General features: G+C 32.8%; 1 protein-coding gene across 2 annotated transcripts in view; it reads left to right on the top strand.

The window, feature by feature from the left end:
* gpp (DOT1 like histone lysine methyltransferase grappa) overlaps positions 1–20,937 on the top strand; it is a 282,498-nt gene that overhangs the window by 116,960 nt on the left and 144,601 nt on the right. For both annotated transcript variants that reach the window (XM_090409770.1, XM_090409771.1), the window contains 2 exons: positions 6,681–6,771; positions 15,885–15,979. In XM_090409770.1, the coding sequence (XP_090265896.1) occupies positions 6,681–6,771; positions 15,885–15,979 (186 nt within the window). The remainder of the gene's footprint in view (positions 1–6,680; positions 6,772–15,884; positions 15,980–20,937) is intronic.

The raw sequence follows: 20,937 nt of genomic DNA, 5'->3' as shown, positions 1-20,937 counted from the left end.
GATACCAGTTGAGTAAATTTTATTTAAAAATAATAAGAGTCTTCCTTTGAATCTTGTTCCTGCGTATTTATATAGTTCTGAATCTAGCTTATCTTCTCCAGGTGATTTTCCGTTTCTTGTTTCTTTCAGGCTGATTTTTAATTCTTCTTCAGTTATTTCCTTTTCATTTTCATTAATTGTTTGCCAGTTGTCTTTTTTAAAATATTTGTCTGTCCACAGTTCTGTGTAGTGATTTAGAAATTCTTCTAATTTCAATTCAGTGTTTAATTTTATGTTTTCTTTGGTATCTGCATTTAGGTGTTTCAAAATCTTATATACATTGGGTCTTATTTTATATAAATCATGTTCTAAATTAGAAACAAATTTATTCCATGATTCTCTGTCTTTTTCTGACTTCTCTTTTAGCTATGGCTCTTATTCTTTTATATTCTATTTCATCTTCTAATCTTTTACTGCTTAACCATTTGTGATAGGCTTCTTTTTTCTTTTTGATTATTTCTTTGATTGTATCATCCCAGATCTTCAGTTTTTTTCTTTTATTGAATTTTTTGGTCTTTCCTAAGCTTTCATTTGCTGCTGCATTTAGTATCGTTTTTATATTAAGCCATTCTATTTCTATTTCTTCATTTTGTTTTATTTTATCTAGATACTGGTTAATTCTTTGTTCATATAGCCATTGTACATTTTTGTCATTCAATAGTCTAGTTTTATAAACAAATGTTTCAATTTTTCTTTCTGTTCTTGTTACTTGTAGCCATTTAGGTGGTAATCTTAATTTTATTTTAACAAGGAAGTGGTCACTGCTTATTTCATATCCTCTGTGAACTCTAACATCTAGTGAAAATTTTGATGTCTTTTCATTTAATATGAAGTAATCTAATATTGATTTCCATCCTCTTGCTGCCCAAGTATATTTATGTATGTCTTTATGTTTATAGAAGGAATTCATTATTTTTAGGTTATTATAAACTACAGTCAATCAATTTTTTACCATTTCTGTTTAGAGTGTGTTCTCCATGTATTCCTATATTATTAATTTTCGTGTTTCCAATTCTTGCATTTAAGTCTCCTGCTAAAATTATGTAATCATTTTTATTTATTTTATTATATATGTTTTGTAGCTGATTATAAAAATCAATATTATCCTGTTCTCTTCCTTCTTCTGGGACATATAAACCAATTATTGTTAAATAGCCTCTATCTATTTTTATTCTAGCTTCTATTATTCTTTCATTCCATAATTTATAATGTTTTAACTGTTTTGAAAGGGAGTTATGAATCCAAATCATGACTCCTGCTTGTGCTCTTTGGTCTCTGTCGACTCCACTGTATATCACATTAAAATTTTCAGTTCTCATAGTTCCTTTTAATTTCTTTTTTGTTTCAGTGATTACTGCTATTTTAAAATTTCTTTCATTTAATAACTGGTCTAATTCTATTTCTTTATATGCTATTCCTCTTACATTCCAGTTTGCTATGTGTATTATATTTTGTCGTTTCCATTTTCGTTTTCCCTTTTCCATTCCAGGGTTGTTTCCCATAGATTCAATCCGATTATCTTTTTCTGTCAGCTTACAAGTATGGTTATGTTCTCCATGTCAGGGGACTAGCCTGACGATGGAATAGTTCAGTGGTAGGGCTGCTACCTTAAGGCTTCTGAACTCACCTTCTTCCAAATTTAAACCCATAGGAGGAATAGGGTATATTGAAGGGGAAAGGGTAGATTATAGAAGAAATATAGTAAGGTTTATAGAGAGGACATAGTTGTAAGGCCAGAAATGAAAAGACCCCATGGCCCTCGAGTACTCTAATAGCACAAGGGTCATAAAGTAAGAAGAGTTGGCTGATAAGGCCTTATAGGAAAGATTAAAGTAAGTGGGTCTTCCTCAAAGTAGAAGAAGGAGAGGATAGATCCAGCTAGGGGTCTATGGGAGTGCCGCTTCCCTTACAATCAAGATGATTGCCCCTTATGGCCCTGTTGGTCCACGAGTCCTTATTCAGTATATTCGGACCACCCCACCATATATATATATACACAGGCATGCGCATGTACATACACATGGTGGGCTCCCCTATCCGCCACCCAGGGGACGCGCTCTATGGGTTACAGGGTTAATAATGAAGTAACTTTTTTATATAGTATTATCATAATATCCTGTACACTCTTGAGTTGCATGTTAGGAATTTGATGAACTGTCTTTAAAGTAGGCAGTGCTACTTTAAAGACAGTTCATTATAACAGACTATCCACAATTTCAAAACTCACAATGGACTTAAAGATTTCTTTTGAAGTTGATTGCACTGCTAAATGGTCTGCATAACACCTTAGCAATCTTGTTGAATTTAGCAGACCCAGCTGTATTTGGAGTATGTATTTATAAATATATTGAGCTAATTCTGATTTCTAGTAATCTTACTTTTAGTCCATTTTACGACAGTATGCAAAATGAAAATTTTAAACTGGCTCATTGGTCTTTAGTAATCTTCCCCAGTGTTTACTCTTTCTTAATCCAAAAGATAGAAGTTGTTAGTTTACTTGCATTATTTTTCTTAGTTTATTATTTATTTTTATTGATTTTATATTTTTAGAGAACAGTCAGAATTGGTTGATATCACTGGCAGTGTCTGTGGCATTTTTTAAAAATCTTTGGAAGTTTTTTCACTTGGTTATGCAATAAATTAAAGATGCCCAGAAATTATATTCTTCGTTTAATCCTTTATCTGAGTGTAACCAAGCAAAGTTTGCTCCTGAAGTATTTTCAGGTTTGTCATTCTAAGTCATTAGCTTCTATATACGAGTTGCCCAGTCCTGGAAATACTTCAGGTGCAAACTTTGTTTACTTACACTCGGATAAAGGATTAAACCAAGAATATAATTTCTTGGCATCTTTAATTTTAAAAATCTTCTTGTCATTCTTGCTCTTTATTTTGTTCTCATTGTGCTGAAATTGTCAGAGGAATTAAAGCAGTGTAAGCAACAACTATATGCCAGCTTATTGAAAAACATTTGAACATTGCAACCAGAAGAGGTGTATTCAAAGCTTTCATCACTATCACTGCTTCCTGTTTCATTTCATTCTGATTGGTCTAAAATTCTTAAGAAATTTGAAAATGGCCGAACTATCAGAAGAAACCATCTCCTTTACAGTCATCCTTCATTTTAGTTTGATCAGTTGAAATTCTTAGGGTGCTGAAATGATATAAAAGATAACTGTATTCCAAAATTGGTTGAATGATGATACTTTGTGCAAAATGTCAACTTCTAGTTGAAATTTTGACTTTATATTGATTATTGCTTTTATATTTTTAGAGAGCAGTTGGAATTATCCAGTCAGAATTAGTTGATGTCACTAGAGTGTCTATGATGTTTTTTTTTTAAATCTTGTCATTCTTCATCTCCATTTTGTTGGTATTATGCTGAAATTGTCAGAGGATCTAAAGCAGTGTAAGCAATAACTATATTCCATCTTGTTTAAAAACATTTGATTTACCATACATTCTGTGTAACCCTGTGGAGTGGGTAAATAGTTTGATCTTCAGTCAATTATTTAGCAGCAATCATACACAGGATACCCCAGAAAAAAGCAGTCATATTTCAGAGATCGAGTCCTTGGTCGATCCTAAGTTGCGCGTGCACACACACAAAAGTTGATATTGATGTAATCTACAACTTAGGGGGGGGGTCCCTTTCCCTCTCAGGTTAGTTTGAACCTGAATCCTTTTATATATCATAAGAAATGAACTGCATCTGTTAATCTCCAACAAAATATTAGCATATGCAAGATATCTATTATTGATAAGACTGAACAGATGCTTTGGGCAGAGGGTGTAACCTATGTAATGAAGATAGGATTTGAGAAAGGATGGATAATTCTGATGATAATCAAAAATTATTTATTTCTAAATAATTTTTACTGTGGAAAAAGTGTATACCGATCATCAGTGATTAAAAGAAAGTTCTTATTCCAAGCAAAATATATATAAAACATAGAAATAAATTCACATAACAAACATGACAAATTGTAGTAGATGATTTGCTGTGTTACCAACTCGCATGTATTTCTGCCATGCCTAAATGAATCGCCTGATTCAAAATTATTAGTTCAGTGGATTATCCTCTCCCTGTAGGTATTTACTGAGTTACCAATATGCTGTTTATTATTTTTTTTGTTGTTTATATTTCACACAAACAGCACCAATACTAGCTAGGAGTAAAGTACAAAATGTTCACAGGCCAAAACCACAGTGGTGAAAAGGCAAACACATCAGAAGAATACTACAGACTATATCCAGAAAGGCAAGAACTATCATCACTAAGAAGAATAAACAACACCTTCAAGAACTAAAAAAAAAGAAGTTGTATTACAGGCAATTAGTAACATCCGAACAGACACACCCTCCCAAAAAAAGGAGAAATGGAAAAACTGCTACTTCAAGTACACCTACCCCTCCAGACACAATTTTAACTAGAGGATATTACACAATATCCCACCAGTAAACACAAAACTCCTAAAATGGAGAATACATCAATGTGCAAATTGTGCCTTCTACACTCTACAAGAAACACAAAACATTTATTTTACAAATGCACAGTGGCAACACAAATATGGGCTAATGTCAGCAGCACTTTCAACATCCCCACACTCAGGAAGGAACAAGCACTATATCTAAAAGACTTACCAGGAAAAGGAAGTTTGAAAAGTCAACTACTCTACCTACTAATTGAAATTAAGTATCACATTTGGAAAATCAGGAATATTGTAACATATGAAAAGCCAAAGAAAACAATAGAAGATATTAAAAGAAGCTCAAGGGCCTCCATTAAAAACTACATGAACCTACAGTTAGAACTAGGACCAAATCTGTTCAGGAAAAGATGGATTTCCCCACCTGCATTATGTTACCTATCCAAAGGCATCATCATTCTGAAACTCCCATGACTGATTCCAACAAAAGTGAGTAAAATGGCTATTATACCTACCTCCTTAAAATTGGGGCATTTTCTCCCTCACCCCCCCCCCCCTTTTTTTTTTTTTTACAGTTTCTTTTTTGTTTTATTTTCTTCCTTATTTTCTCTAAAAATTTTTTCTAAAATCCTCACTACAATTGGTTTATAACTTAATCTTAAACAAATCTATATGATAGCTTGTTTCCCATGCTCGAGTTTAATTAACCTTTAATGTTAATTTATTCATTTAACGCTTATATTACTATTCTCTTAAATATGCTTAAATTATTATTATTATACTTAAATAATGCTACCTTTTTAGAGCATAAGTTAGCCAGGCTAACAACTACACCAATATCTTTTTCATTTAGAGAAGTGTTTTCCCCAAGCCCTTTGACATACACCTAATGACTAATGTTAATGCAGAGGCATGGAAATTAACAATAATTAGTCAAATTTCTCAAAACTAACACCTGAGCAACTCTCTGGAAGAAAAGACAAGCTAGCTATCATTATCCTTTATCCCAAAAATAATAATAAATAAACAAAATAAAAAAAAAAAACATAAAATAAAACTTTATACACTATAGGAAAAAAACATTAACAGTAAGGAAATACACCTAACTAATTATAAAAGACACCACTGTCTAGCCCAGGGAGTAGCCAGGATCCACTTTTGGGAAACTGTCTCCCAAAACTTGAGAGAGTCCTCACACCCTAAAGTAAAATTAAATAGGAAAATCCTATAAGATCTATAACTATTCCCCCCCCCCTCTCATCTCCTTCAGGACAGAACACTCACTTCATCTTTCCTTCTTCTCTCTTAAGGCCACATAACTTCATAAGAGACTGTCAACCCTGCCACAGGAGCACAGACCTGTTCAGACAAGGTCACCCAAGAAACAAGATGGCAATCAACTAAGGTACTAGTGATAGATAGAGTGGTGGAAAGTTGCTAAAACCATTCTACCTATGTCTTTGTAATGAATACAACCTTTTCTGTTTTTGGTGGGTGAAAATCCAATACCACTAACAAAAAGGTATTAATTATGTAATTAGTAAAACAGAGATCTGGTATTCAAACAAAAGTTGTTCATATTTCAAACAAATCCCTTTCCCTCTCATAAGTTTTTTTAATTATGCCAATCATAAATGTTGATATGCATGTCTACAGCTTATAGGATCAGATGTTATTTGCTCCACCCAACAATTTATAGGGGACACACACATAATATCCTAAATGTAATTATTAATAATTCATTTCTATTCACACCTGTTCTTTTTCTCTCTTATATTACCATTCTCATACATGGCTGATTGATGATAGTTCACATATGTACACTTTTCAGTAATTCAAATATACCAACTAAATAATTTTCTCCTTAATTGTTGTTTTCAATATATCTTGAAAAAATACATTCATTTTCCAAATCTCTCTCTCTCTCTCTCTATGAGAGAGAGAGAGAGAGAGAGAGAGAGATAGATTTGGTTACAATTGAAGAACCCATCATGATCTGTGTCACATCAGCTGATATGGATACATGAAATTGTGACAAGACAAACTGTTTTCTCTTGCCCGGCCAAGTCAAGGTGGCAGTGAGAGATTTCCAATAGCTGCAACATGAATGTGTTAATAGAATCTGTAGCATTCATACATGCAAATGATTTGATGTACTATGATTGTATGATACTTAAAGTTGTTTTATTTATAATGGTCACTTCTTACAAACAGGTTTATGGAGAAACATCATATGAGTTTGTTGCCCAGATGATTAGCGAAATGGAAATTAGTGAAGAAGATGTGTTCATCGATCTTGGAAGCGGTAGGTTTTATGTTTAAAAAAAAAAAAAAAAAAAAAAAACTTTTAAAATTATTATGACCAGATGAACTTTTGAATCATTTTAGCAATCGAACATCACCCAAAATGACAAAATATTATTAAAACCAAAACAGAAACAAAACTATTCAGAAAAAAATTGTTTAATGACTAGTTTTGTACATCATATCACATCATCCTCAGATTAAATTATAAAATTAGAAGGGGTGGGGGGGGGATTGTATTAATAGGAAAATTTCTAAGTTAACAACTACTACACATTGAATGAAATTCAACTAGATTTGAACATGACATAGAGATGTCGTGTGTGGCTCAGTGTGATGTACTGTGTTACTTCTGTCATAGCCCAATTCATAGCTATGCTGGTTTCAAATAAAACCTTGGTTTGTATTACATGGAGTTTGACACCGTGCATTTTGGAAGTTCCTTTAAATCTATGTATGTAAGTGAATTCATTGTACGGCATTCACATGTGAGTCGCCAAAGTACTTGATGTTTTACTTTGGTATGAAATGTCAATCCTAGTTTATGTACTGACTTTTTGAAAGGAAGTGGGGGGGTGCTATTTGGATGATCATAGCATCATGAATGCTTTTTGCAGCTGCATTAAAACTTTTACATTGTGTTTCTTGAGTATTTCTGCTATTTTAACTGTAACATTTTTTGCATAGGGCAAAGAAACCATATCTTTTGTAGTTATCTTACTTATATGTATTCATTGGAACATGTAATTATTTAAGATGTCATTATGGTTTTAAGATCATAGCCATTTTTAGGAGTACTTCTCTGAGATATGATATTTCTTGTCTTTTTGTTGTCATTACTAGATATTGACTGCTCTGTCTTTGAGTTTTAATGATGCCTTTGTTTTAGGCAAAATAATGATGTGATGTAGTATGTCAATATCTTCCAGTGTTGACCTTTTTTCCATAGACTTCAATTGAAAGCTTGCCATCTTTTAAAAAAAAAAAAAAAAAAAAGGAAGTGATCTGCTTCTTTCGACTTCCAATATGAATTGGATTTTTGGTTTAAGTTGTTTAGAAAGCCTGTGAACTTGTAAAGAGATTCTTTGGGATTAGCCAGAGGACAAAAGTATTGTCCATGTACTAAAGATATTCTGGGCTTTATAGTAACTGTTGAGATTTTTTTCAAATGTCTATAAACATATTTGATAAATACGGAGAAATTTAACATTTCAGTGGCTAAGCCTTCTGTATATTCAATACAGAGGTCGTGATATTTAAAGAGCATAGTATCTTCAAGGCAACGTTTGCCTTGAAGATACTATGTTTGAACAGCTTGATAGTGTATAATGGTGGAAAAATATGTAATGGTATGTTATTAAATAGGCTTGTGACATCCAAATTTGCCATGGTATCTGTCAGATCCAATTTAATCCTTGATTTTGTTAATGCAAAGTCTTTGGAATTTTTCTGCATACAGTGATATTTTTCCTATGTGTGGGAATAGCCGAGTAGATAAATATTTGCATAAGGAAGTGTATTTGCTAATATTTGGCATCCACAGCAAATTTAGGTGTACAGTCTTTTGCAAATTTAAGGAGAACCATAAATATGCGAGATAACTAAATTTTTGAAGTAATTTATTCCTTCATCTTGATATTATGTATTATGTTCAACACCTAGCATTTATTTATTTGATGTATAGTAGTTAATTTAGAAATCTCTTGTTAATGCAATTTTTTTTTTTTTTGTCTAATTTTGTAATTCAATATGAGGATTTACGAGGGTGGTCTGAAAAGTTCTTGGCCTAACAATGAAAAAACGATTTTATAATTTCAAAATTACTTTTATTTTTCAACATAATCTCCCTTAAGACTAATACATTTATTCCAGCGATGCTGCAGCACCATTATCCCATACCTGTAGTGGTTCTCAGTAAGAACTGCAAAATACCCCTCTGCAGCTGGTCTATTGTAGTCAGAGAGAGCCAAATCTGGGGAATAGGGTCAATGTTCCAACAATTCATAGTGCAGATCCATTAATTTTCCCATTGCCAAAACACCTTTGTGGACAATGTGTGCATTGTCCTGATGAAAAATTATTCTTCTGGAAACCGGGTCTTTTCTCACGAATTTTTTTGTCTAGCCTGGTTAAAAGATTGGAATAATATTTCCCGATTATTCTTTTACCCTTTCCAAGATAATTAATAAACAAAATGCCCTGAGCATCCCAAAATGCTGATGGAACTGACTTTGTCTTCTTTGGCACTGAACAACCAGCTTCTGTCCACTGTTTTGACTGCTGTTTGGATTTTGGTTGTAATGGTGAATCCATGTCTCATCCATAATAATAAATCGACACACAAAATCAGTTTTATTCTTGTTAAAACACTCCAAGCACTGTTCAGAGATTTTAATGCAAGTGCATTTTTGATCTGCTGTGAGTAAGCATGGCACCCATCTTGCATTTTCATTTGCAATTCTTCATGCAAAATATATCTTGCAAGTTCTTTTGAAATGCCTATAGTCTCAGCAATTTCACACAATTTGACTCATCGGTCATCCAATACCATATCATGCACTTGATTAATGATTTCTGTGTTGTTACACTTTTTGGACGTCCTTCACGTGGATCATCTTCAAGGCTGGTACGGCCATGTTTAAACTCGGTAGCCCATTTCTTAATTGCCATAAAGGAGAAGAGTGCCCATAAACTTTTATGAACTTTGAATGAATTTGTTTTGGGACTAAACCTTCTTTTACAAAGAATTTTATAACAGCACGATACTCAATTTTATACATTTCAAGGGGAACAGACAATACTTTTGCTTCAGACAGCTGTATAAAACAAACTACTTGATAGAATGACTTGCAAATTTCACATAGATGCTTATGATAGATGTACCAACTTAGGGAAAAAAAAAATCTTGCCAATAGTGTTGCCATCTATGGTCGAGGCCGAGAACTTTTCAGACCACCCTCGTACATGATGTACAAAACTAGCCATTAACATGGTTACCGGTTAAGTAACAACAGTATACCATTTTATAGGCACATGATGGGGAAGAATATTAGAGAATAAAAAACCTGATCAGTAATACAGCTAATAGGGCAAAGTATTAAGTATTTATAATTTCACTAATACTGCTCTTTGGCAGCACAACTAATTCTTGCTTTTTTGGAATTAGAAATATTCCAGTCCTTCAGAGTTCATTGCATTTAAAACCAAATATATGATGCTGGAAAAAAAATGCTTACCTATTACAAATAGCTAATTCTCTTAATGAGTTTCTTGAATGTGTTACATCTAGATTTATAGATTTCTACTGATTCAGCTTAAAAGTATTTAATTCCATAAAAGTTCAGTCATTTTAATTAATAATTGTCCAGTTTCTCTTATCTACATAAAATCAGTTATTAACTTTGTTAATGTCCATTAGCACAGTATAAGATTTGTTTGTCTAAATGGCTATGCCATTACACAATATTCCTGGTATGAATTTATTTTGTAATATTGATGAAGTTGTGCAAATCCTTCATAATGCCAGACCACCTCTGTCCAACATCTACTTGTAATTCACAAGTTATTATTAAGGAGGAATCCAAATTAGTAATTACCCTAATTACTAAATTTCTCCCCTAATTATTTAGTCATAAGTAGGCAGGGAAATACAGAAAACTCATTGTTATCATTTCACTTAGTGATCCCTCAAAGCCAAATGAGTAAGAGAAATTGCTGCAGTTTTTTTGAGTAACTCAGTTTTTTAAATACTGAATCAAAAATTAGGATGTGTAGCTTATCTTTGACTATCTATCTGCATAATGTGGTGTCATTTACTTTCTCACTGCAGTAGTTTCTTTAAATTAATATGAAAAACACAAGGAATAAGTAATACTATTTATTTAAGGCGAAACATTACAGGCCATCATCAGAGATGATGATATAATTAACTTATTAACTTTGTAATTAATAATTGTGCCACTAATGATGTCCTTGTAATATTCAAGCTGAAATATGTGTCCTTTTAAATAAATATTATTACTTATTCCTTGTGTTTTTTGTGTTAATTTAAAGAAACCTCTCACTGCAGTAGTGCGTGTGTGTGGGTGCGTGCACATTGTGAGTGAATAGTCTGCAAGTGGTTTTCACATATAATCTACTCACCATGTCTGTTGTGGGATGCATTTATGATCCTTTTACTGTTAATGAAAAATTGAAGATCAATAAAAGAGTAGAAGATATTAGAAATGTATTAGTATAAAGTATGATGTCACCATCAAAGCTTGGGGGAAGATACTTAACTCAGTTGGTAGCAGTGTAGGAAAGACCTAGGTTTAAATCCCATCCTTTATAAGGACTTTTCAACTTTTGTTTCATTCATATGCTGCCTCTACCATTCTTCCAATTCTGAAAATCATTCTGACCTCCTGTCTTCAAAGCGCTCACTTTCAGTCAAAATTTTCAAACAATGAAGTCCTCTTTCTTGGTGATTTCAACGTTAATAATTCTAACTGGCCAAGCTAGAAGAGAGGCAAGGGTTTTTGCTTGGGTCTGTTTTTTTACTTAAAACAGATCATTCATCTCCCTACCAGAATTTCTGACAATCCTCTTCAGTCACTCAGCACGCTGGATCTCTTCTTAACTAGCTTTCTTTCTAGGTACTCTGTTCAGGTGACTGCTCCTCTTAGTAATTCAGATCACAATCTCATCCAAGTTTCATCTTTAGAGATGAAACTTGGAACATCTTTCAGCCATTCACAACCTCATGTACTCTGCCATTACAAGAATGCCAAGTGGGAGGACTTACATGACTTTTACTCCTCTCTTCCATGATCAGACTACTGTATTTTCATTCCTGATCTAGATACCTGTTATAGAAATGGTCTGTTTGAAGAAGCATTCATTCCTCACTGTGTTCAAAATTTTCCCAACCCATATTTAAACCATGGTTCTCCAAGAAACATGCTATAGCTGTCAAAGAAAAGCAGTCTATCACAAGCGGCTTAAGATGAAAATACCAGCTTTCATCTTAAGCCATCTTTCTGAGCTTTCATCTTTCGCCTTAAGATGAAAACACCAGTTTTCATCTTAAGGATAATTATCACTTATCTTTTTTTTTTTTCCACATAACAAAAGCTGCCCTGTATATGCTGTTATTTTTGAGATAAGTCAGGATTTGGTCTTGTTAATGTTGGTATTTGTTTGCTTTTCTTATAAATTCAAGATACTAATTGTCTAACCAGATTAAAATGGTGTTGCACATTTAGCAGTTATTTCAATGAAGAATTTTAGCACTATGTCCTCGCCAACGTTTCTTCTTCCCCTTCCTTTGCCTGTAAGATTCAGATAACTTGGTGATATTCTTGCAATTTGGCCATCTTCTTCTGAGCTATAGGCTTGTCTTTAAAACATTAACTCCATCATCCAAGAATGCAGTTTACATAATAACAGCATTCTCTTCATAGAACTTCTTACATGGGATGTTTGAGAAGTGATTAATGGAAAGACATTTCACTTGGTTACAAAGTAAATTATACTTGCCAACAAATTATATTCTTGTTTAATCCTTTTCCAAAGTGTATGCCTGTGATTCCCACTGGGTTCCCTGGGATTCTGCGACCTCTCTCTCTGGGGGTTTTGCAAGAATGATATAAAAATAAAAATGCAATAGAATATTTTATATTGTCAGGCACAAATCTATTTGATTTTAAAAAAAGTATTTTCAAAAAATTTTTAGATTTTGAATTTTTTTTATGATCTTTTGGGAATAAATATTAACATTATTTGGATTTACATTTACAGTTAGCTTAGAATTAAATTGTAGAATTTGTTTGCCTGAGCATATATATTTACATATATATTGAGGGTTCTATGGTATATGAAAAAATATATTAGAAGTTCTGCCATAGAAATAAAGGAAATCACTGGTGTAAGCAAAGTTTGCATGTCGAGTATCTTCACAACTAGGCTACTTTTAAATAGCAGCTGTTGACTTCGCATCGGTTGCCCCAGTATCTCAAATACAAAGCACACTTTCTTTCAGATGAGTATATTGCTATACATTATGGGAAGGTTTTGTCAGTGGGAGCTATAACTTGTGTACCATACCCCATAATGTTCATAGCAATATACACATCTGAAAGGAAGTGTGGTTCATGTGCACACTTTGTTTACTTGCATTTGGGTAAAGGATTAAACAAGAATATAATTTCTTGGCAAGTATAATTTAGAACAAGGTAATGTACTACTCTTCAGACATGTGCAGCAAGCTGTTTTGAGGTCTTGCTTAGATAGTATCATTGATATCCTTCATTTTTGTGACTGAGTCAAATTTGTCTTTATAGTTCATGTTTATACACTGGAAATGCTCAGGAATCATATAGGGACAAAGTTGAAACTGTATGATGGATGTTCTACAGGCATTTTATTGATTGTCATTAGCAGTCTTATTGCCACCTGCCATCTCTAATCAAAAATATCTGGACACCCCTTTTAGTATCAGATATGACTTATATAGGTATAAAAGGAAGCACATGGTCTTGCAGTCTTCATATAAAAAGAAGAGCTTAGTGACTTTCGACGTTGCACTATCATAGGATGCCATCTTTGCAACAACTCAATTCAGGAAATTTCTGACCTGATGCTGCCTGATCCATTGAAAGTACATTATTGTGAAATGGAAATGTTTGGGAGCAGCAACAGCACAATTATGACCTGGTAGTCCACATTATATTAGAGTGAGACTGCTGAAATGCACAGTGTAAAAAAAAAAAAAAAAAAAAAAAAAAAGTGCCAGTCCTCAGTTGAAACACTTGCCGCCAAGTTTTGAAATGCAATCAACTCGAGCCACAACTGTTCATCAGAAGCTGAAAAAACATGGGTTTTCCCTGGCCACACATGAGCCTAACATCAGCAAGGGCAATGTCATACATTTGGTAGAGTGATGTTAAAGCTCACCACCACCACCATTGGACTCTGGTGCAGCAGAAACACTTTCTCTGGAATGATTGGAGTGATGATTCATGCACATCCATCAGAGGTCTGACAGACAAGTCCGGATTTGGCAAATGCCGAACACTACTTGCCCAGATGTGGTGTGTCAGCTGTGAAGTTTTGAGGGGGCATGATGGTCTGAGGCTGTTTTTAATGTTTCAGGCTGGGCTCTCTAGTAATGGGAATCTTAATGCTGCAGTCTATAATGATATTCTAGACCATCGGTTCCCAACTGGTAGTACGCATACCCCTGTGGATACGTGCTGGGCCGTTCAGGGGGTACACAAAAAGTAATCAGTAATGGTGGAAAAACAAATAAAGTAAACAAAATGTGAACAAAAGTGTCAGTATTTAAAAATGGCTATTTTAAAAACAAGGGGATGCAATTTATAGAAATGGGTTTAAAAAGGGGTACACAAGTGGAAAAAGGTTGGGAACCACTAGACAATTCTGTGCTTCCATCACTATGGAAACACAGAATTGTCTAGTGGCATTGCCCAACATCTAGTTTGTAGATGTTGGGCAATGCCTCCATCTACAAATTAGAGTATGTAAAGGAATGGTTTGATGACATCACTGTTGAAGAACTTAACTAGCCTGCACAGAGCTCTGATCTCAACCCAATTATGAAAACCTATGGGATGAATTGGAACACCATTTTCTAGCTAGGTTGAATTGCCCAACATCAGTGACTGACCTCACTAATGCTTTTTTGGAAGAATGGAAGGGAATTAATAACAGCAATTCCTAAAATCTAGTGGAAAGCCTTCCTAGAAGATTGAAGTCTGTTGTAGCAGCAAAGGATGGACCACACTTCATATTAATGCTTTTCATATTAGAGTGAGATTGGGATGATGAGATATTTGGATATTTTTGATCATAATCTTTTATTTGAATCACTTACTACAAACGCATCTTAAGTGTTTTTTGCTATTCCCAATTTCTTTTTGGTATCCTATGCTGAAGAAGTTTGGAGTCAAAGAAAGGTGGAGAAGGGGATAATAGCATATTTTTTTCAAACATGTGCTGTGCAGAATTTTTCTGGTAGAGATGAGATTTGTGATTTCAAATTTGATTGCTATTTTGATCCTAGATCATGGAGTCTAATCCAAGATTGACCAAAAGTGGTGATAAATATGTATCTTATTCAACAAGAGTCAAATTTTACTAGCAAACTTACATGCACTGTTGAAGTCACATAGGAAGTAATGGTCTTGCTTACACTTGCTTTGTACAATCGGCTCTCGCTACAATGCCAAAGTGAACAAGTTACTATAACAAACTGAATATTTTTGACAGAAGCCACACAGGCAAAGCTATGTGAAAGAAATTCACTATAGTGAACTATCCACTATAACAAACTATTCATGTGGTTGTGGTTCTTATGGAGTTTGTTATAGTAAGAGTTGACTGTATTTAACTATTTATTTATTTATTTATCTATATTTAACAATGTGCTGAATCCTTTATAATGACATATTCAAACTGGCAGAAATTCCTGTAACGATAATCTTCTGTTCTCCTCTTTCAGTTGATCAGTTTTCTTGATAATCATATTTGTATCAATTGTGCTTGGTCTTCTGCTTTGAATGCTTTCAGCTAGCATTTTTTTTTTATCACTGCGTCTTGTCTGTAAACAATGTTTAATGTCTTGACCACTTTGCTGAACTGTACCCAAAATTTTGACTTTTTACCTTAAAGCATAGAATTTATCGCTGCTGCCGTTATGCCTACACAGTGCTTGTATTTTGTTGGCGAAGAAATACATACACAATGAAACATGGCTCTATTGTTATATTATCAACATATGCTTTAATCATGTTTCCAGTTGAAACTGTTTACTATTTTTCAAGCATCAAGTCATGTTATGTTACACTTCACACTACTTCTGAAAACAATCCTATAAGATTCTGTCACTTTATAAACTTTAATTTTGGTGAGAAAAAAAAAAAAAAATATATATATATATATATATATAAAGCATAATTGGTTTTTTTAATTAACTTCAAAGAAAGTAAATTGGTAATTTCGATGCAGATGACTAGGAAATAAAATTGCACAGTAAACAAAATTGTTTTCGAAAAAAAAAAAAAAAGCTAGCTCTACAGTAAAAAAATAAAAAAAATAAAAACTTCATTCCAGGTGTTGGACAGATTGTCTTACAAATGGCAGCTAGCACGCCATGTAAAAAATGCATCGGTATTGAGAAAGCTGATGTTCCTGCAAAATATGCAGAGGTAAGTTTGTTGTTTATGTGAATGGTAGAACTATTTATTATTAACTTAAAATTTTAATAATAACTTTTTTTTTTTGAATGCATGACAGCACTGGGAAGCAACCCATGGGCAACATAACAGCTCTTGAGCCTGCAAAGTTCTCTCCTGACATGCTAAAATGCAGCCTGTCTGAGATTTTTATAATTGTCAATTGGTTTTATTTATTGAATTTATTTATTTATAATGTTTTTTAGATTTAATATTTTAAGGTTATATATTAAAAGATGAATATTAAAATATTTAATATTTTAATAATTATAGGTGTGTATTACTGAATATAATGGAAAAATGTTCTTTGATATTAACTTTGAACTTGATTTTTACTTTTCATTTTTAAAAATAATTAGGTTAAATCATTGTAATATGATTTAAAAATTTTATTGGAGTGTTTGTTGACCTAATGTTGCATTGAATAATCCCATTAATTTCCTTGATATTTTTCTGTTTATCCTTTTTAATATTTGTCTTGATATTCTTGTATTTATTAAACTGTTTAGTTTAACTAAGGACAAAATTCTAAAAGCATCAGCTATTTCCAGCTTTAAGATTTATGAAATTAAAATAATATCTAATAAAAATTGTACAGAGGCAGATAATTTACAAATGTGGATATTTCTTTTTAAATCTCATAACATATAATAGCTAGTTCTTTCCTTTTATTATGAAAATTGAACATACTCCTCCTCCCATGCCAAAAAAAAAAAAAAAAAAAAGAAAGAAATCGAGAACTAAGAAGTATTCATTAAGTAATTGAGATTCAAAAATTAGTTTAATGACTGTGAATGAAATATTATATTTGTATGCCATCATGAATATAAATATAATGCTGTTGACAATTACATAGGCAAAGTGGATATTAGATCCAACATTATCTCAAAGCCAAATGTTTATAGAAACTATGAAAGTTTTATAAAAATAACCAGAGAGCTTACAAGAATACAATCCTCAACATTGAAGTTGCCTTAGTTTGCACTACTTAAGACATGAGTGCTGACCAAGCATCCATATATTTGCATTTTATTAGTGCATTTTTTAAGGTTTCACTGGCCTGACAGCTGTTTCGAACTGGTTGGTTCTCTTCAGAGACCAGACAGAAACCTTAAGAGAACAAAAACTCTTATTCGGTACTAAGGAATTCAACTGTCAGTGTGTTTTTTTATTTCATCATTGCAAATTTTTGTTTTGCATTGTTTTTTCTAGCCATGCATTCTAGTCAACATGCAGCAGCAATCCCAGAATCAATTAAATTGTCTTTACTTTTTGAGTTTTCACCATCATCTTCTCAATTCTTTCATTTTCGATTTATCAACTTATCCATATTATGAATTTAAAATAAAATTTATTTAAATACTAAAGTTGCACAATGCAAATCTGTTTGCAAGCATATGCAAAAGGTAGACAATTATCTACCTACCTACACTTGTTGAAAAACAACTAAGCCAGACTGCTGCTACAAAATGTGCTGCTGAGTCACATAGGAAAATAATTTGCTTCGGGTAGTGCAATTGCTGCATATTACCAAATTTGCGATAAAAATAAATAAATGTTTGAAAAAGCTTATTCCTAAACTCGTAAATTAAGAAAACAAGATTTTAACAATAAAATATACAAAACATATAATTTTATAATACAAATAAAATAATCAATTTAATTTTTCCAGAAACCATGGGTCACAATTGTGTTGTGGCCCATGGTCAACCCCATGACAAGTCTAGTTACTTTTACCTTGCACCATGTGAGCAAACTGATGCTGACATCAGCAAGCTGCAGAAGCATTTTATTTAGTGTCTAGACTAGTGTTTTTCAAACTGTGAAGCAACCTATTAGTGGATTTGTGAAATCAGTTTAGCAGCTCGTGACCAACATTTTTTTAAAATGAAATAATATTAGAGTTAGATTTTGTAGCTTTAACACTTTCACACTGGGTGGTGTCACATCCTGCATTTCTCTTCAGGAAATATTATGTCCCTTCCACATTTATCAGGGACATTTCAAGGTTTTAAATACATAAGGCATGTTAGTTCAAATGTTTTTGTTTAAATTCTAATTGTAAATGACTTGATTTTTTAACAGTATAACAACACCAAACAATTTAATCAAAAAGATTAACTGCTTATATTTCGCTGAATTTCAAATCGGCATTATCAGAGCACAACACACTTGTACACACTACAGTGAGTAAGTTGTGTTTTACTTACTCACTGTCGCATGCACAAGTGTGTTGTGCTCTGATGATGTTGATTTGAAATTCAGCGAAATATAAGCAGTTAATAAAACATCTTTTGATTAAATTGTTTGGTGTTGTTAATACTGCTAAAAAATTAAGTCATGAATAACTGTCAATACCTAAGCTTATCTGTTAGATTCTAATTGTAAAATTAGTACTGTCTTCATGATAACGTATAGTACCCGAGTTGTTTATCATTATGTAAAGTTGGGTCATCTTCATTCTGGGTGTCTCCGATTTACACTAATTATCACTGTGTTAATTGAAAATGACTAATTGTGTACTTTATTGATACAGTAAAGCCACTTTTTTTTTCTTGCATTTGCAGTATGGTGTCAGTTGGGTAGGGGATATTTTTCACTGTACAGAGACATTTTCATTCATCTTCTGAAAGAATAGGCTTAGTAAGCAAAACTATTTATTCCTGTGAATAAAAATAAGTCCTCCTACTGTCAGACCACAGATGCTAGACCTCTAGACACTTCCGCACATGGCAGAAGAAGGCTAATAGGGTAATCAGTGATGTGTTTATTATTATACATTGGGAAAATTAGCTTTTCTTTTATGAAAATTCTAGTTTTTAAAGTGGTAACTATTTGCTTGTACAAAGCTGGAAAATTTCACATATAAAGTACGTGATTTCACGTGTTGGTGATGAATTCGTACAATGCCCTTATTCCTTTCTCCCCTTCAACATGAATTGACTCTTCTTGGCACAGTGTCAGCCAAGGTTCTTGCATCTGTGGTTGGACAGAATGTTTTACAGCAAGCAAACTCGTGGCATTAAATATTTTTTAATTTTTGTTTTTATTGTTTGAGGTTTTTTCTATGTTTAGTATTATATTTAAACTACTACATGTAATTACATATAAATATTAATTATTATTAAATTAATTTATGTATTATACATATAATTTGATATTGAATGGTTTAAATTAAGCTACATTTAAATATTAATAATCATGTTTTGTATTAACTTCGTTTTTACGTTATTATATACACTAAGGTCATGCATCGTGTTATGAAACTTTTGTTTCAGTTTAGTGTGTGTGCGTTTCATTTCTAACTGATGGAGAGATCTGACCCCTTGAGGTAGTGCACCTCGGAGCAATGATGCCATAAGCCACACCCATTTCAACCACCTTTAAAAAAACCAGTTTCATATCTTGTGGACTGATGAGACCCGTATGAAATATTAAACTGATGAGAGCACATGCTTCTCAACCTTTTGGCTAAGATTAGAGTGTCTGTTATTGGCTTGATAACAGATACAGTACCTATTTTTGGAAGGAAGCAAAGTGCTTGGGACCTGTTCCACTTTTACTGTGAGTTGTCTGGTTTTGTACAACTTTGGTTCCATTGGGATAATGCTTCGCCTTATATATGTATTTTTTATTATGGGTCTCATTTTTGTAGCTACATCAATTCAAGCAAATTAATTTAGTCCTTGCAATTTTACAAGTTGTAACTAGACGAAAAAAGGACAACATTCATATGAGAAGTATTACACTAGTGCATACGCTGAGTCTGAAACTGGAAACTTGTGAAAAAATGTTTTTCATGCACATGGACTGCAAAAATTAGAGGAAACATTGGCTGGTGGTTTTATTGCCTAACAATCTAACCCTTAACCCACCTTTGGTGGTCTGATTGGATAGTGTCTTTGGTATTCAAATCCAGGATGTTTATGTAACCCTTAACCCACCTGTAGTACCAAAATATAATGGCTGAATCCCAGTTTCTAGTTCTAGTTTTTACTATATTTCTTTTGTATGCTTTGTTGATACTATAATTTAATCAGTTGTCAATGTATAATTGTTCTAAAATTTCTACTTATATATTTGTTAGCCTACTGTTTGAATTTCTGTGCATAATTGTGTTACTGGTTTTTTGGATACTTTCCATTTATTCATTGTTCCTTTTCAACAGTGTGTCTATATGGATAATTAATGCTTCTTTTTGATGCCCTCTTATATCAGATGAAAAAAAAAATTATGTGGTTTTGCAAAGATATTTTGTTAAAAACTGTGTGAAAGACATTGGGGATGGCCCTGTTTATATACTTTGAATGATGCTAGGTCATCTTATGTGTAGCAAGCATGAAGTGCAGTTTGATATATTAAAAAAAAAAAAAAAAGTGAAAAGGAAAAAGAAATAGTTCCTTCTGTTTATAGTAATTATTGCTATTGACTTTTCAATATAGGAAGATGGTTTAATGTTAAATATGGCGTCAGACAAGGATGTACATTATCCCCACTGTTATTCATTATCTATATTATGGATCACATTATGAAGGAAAGTGGTATTAAACCTGATATCAAAATTGGAGATGTTAATGTCAGCTCTTTGCTTTATGCGGACGATACTTCTAAATAAATCCGCTACAAGTCTGCAAGATTCCCTGACTAAATTGAATAACTGTTGTAATAGATATGATATGAAGGTCAGCAATAACAAGACAAAGACAATGAAAATAGGCAGAATCATTGAAAATGTCAACTGTGTTGTCAGTGGAGAACCTGTGGAATAAGTAAAACATTTCAGCGACCTAGGCACTGTTTTAGTGAAGATGGTAAATTAAATATGGAAATAGACAACAGAGTCAACAAAGCTGGTATGGTAGGAAGTCAATTGAATAAATTCATATAAGAGAGAAATTAGTCAGAATACTAAATTAGCTGTACATAAGACA

Source organism: Typopeltis vanoorti, chromosome 20 (genome assembly GCF_054136105.1).
Source record: "Typopeltis vanoorti isolate ZY-2024b chromosome 20, IOZ_Tvanoo_1.0, whole genome shotgun sequence".
Classification (NCBI taxonomy): Eukaryota; Metazoa; Arthropoda; class Arachnida; order Uropygi; family Thelyphonidae; genus Typopeltis; species Typopeltis vanoorti.
Note: the sequence above shows the minus strand (reverse complement) of the source record. Positions and strands in the feature narration are given on the sequence as shown.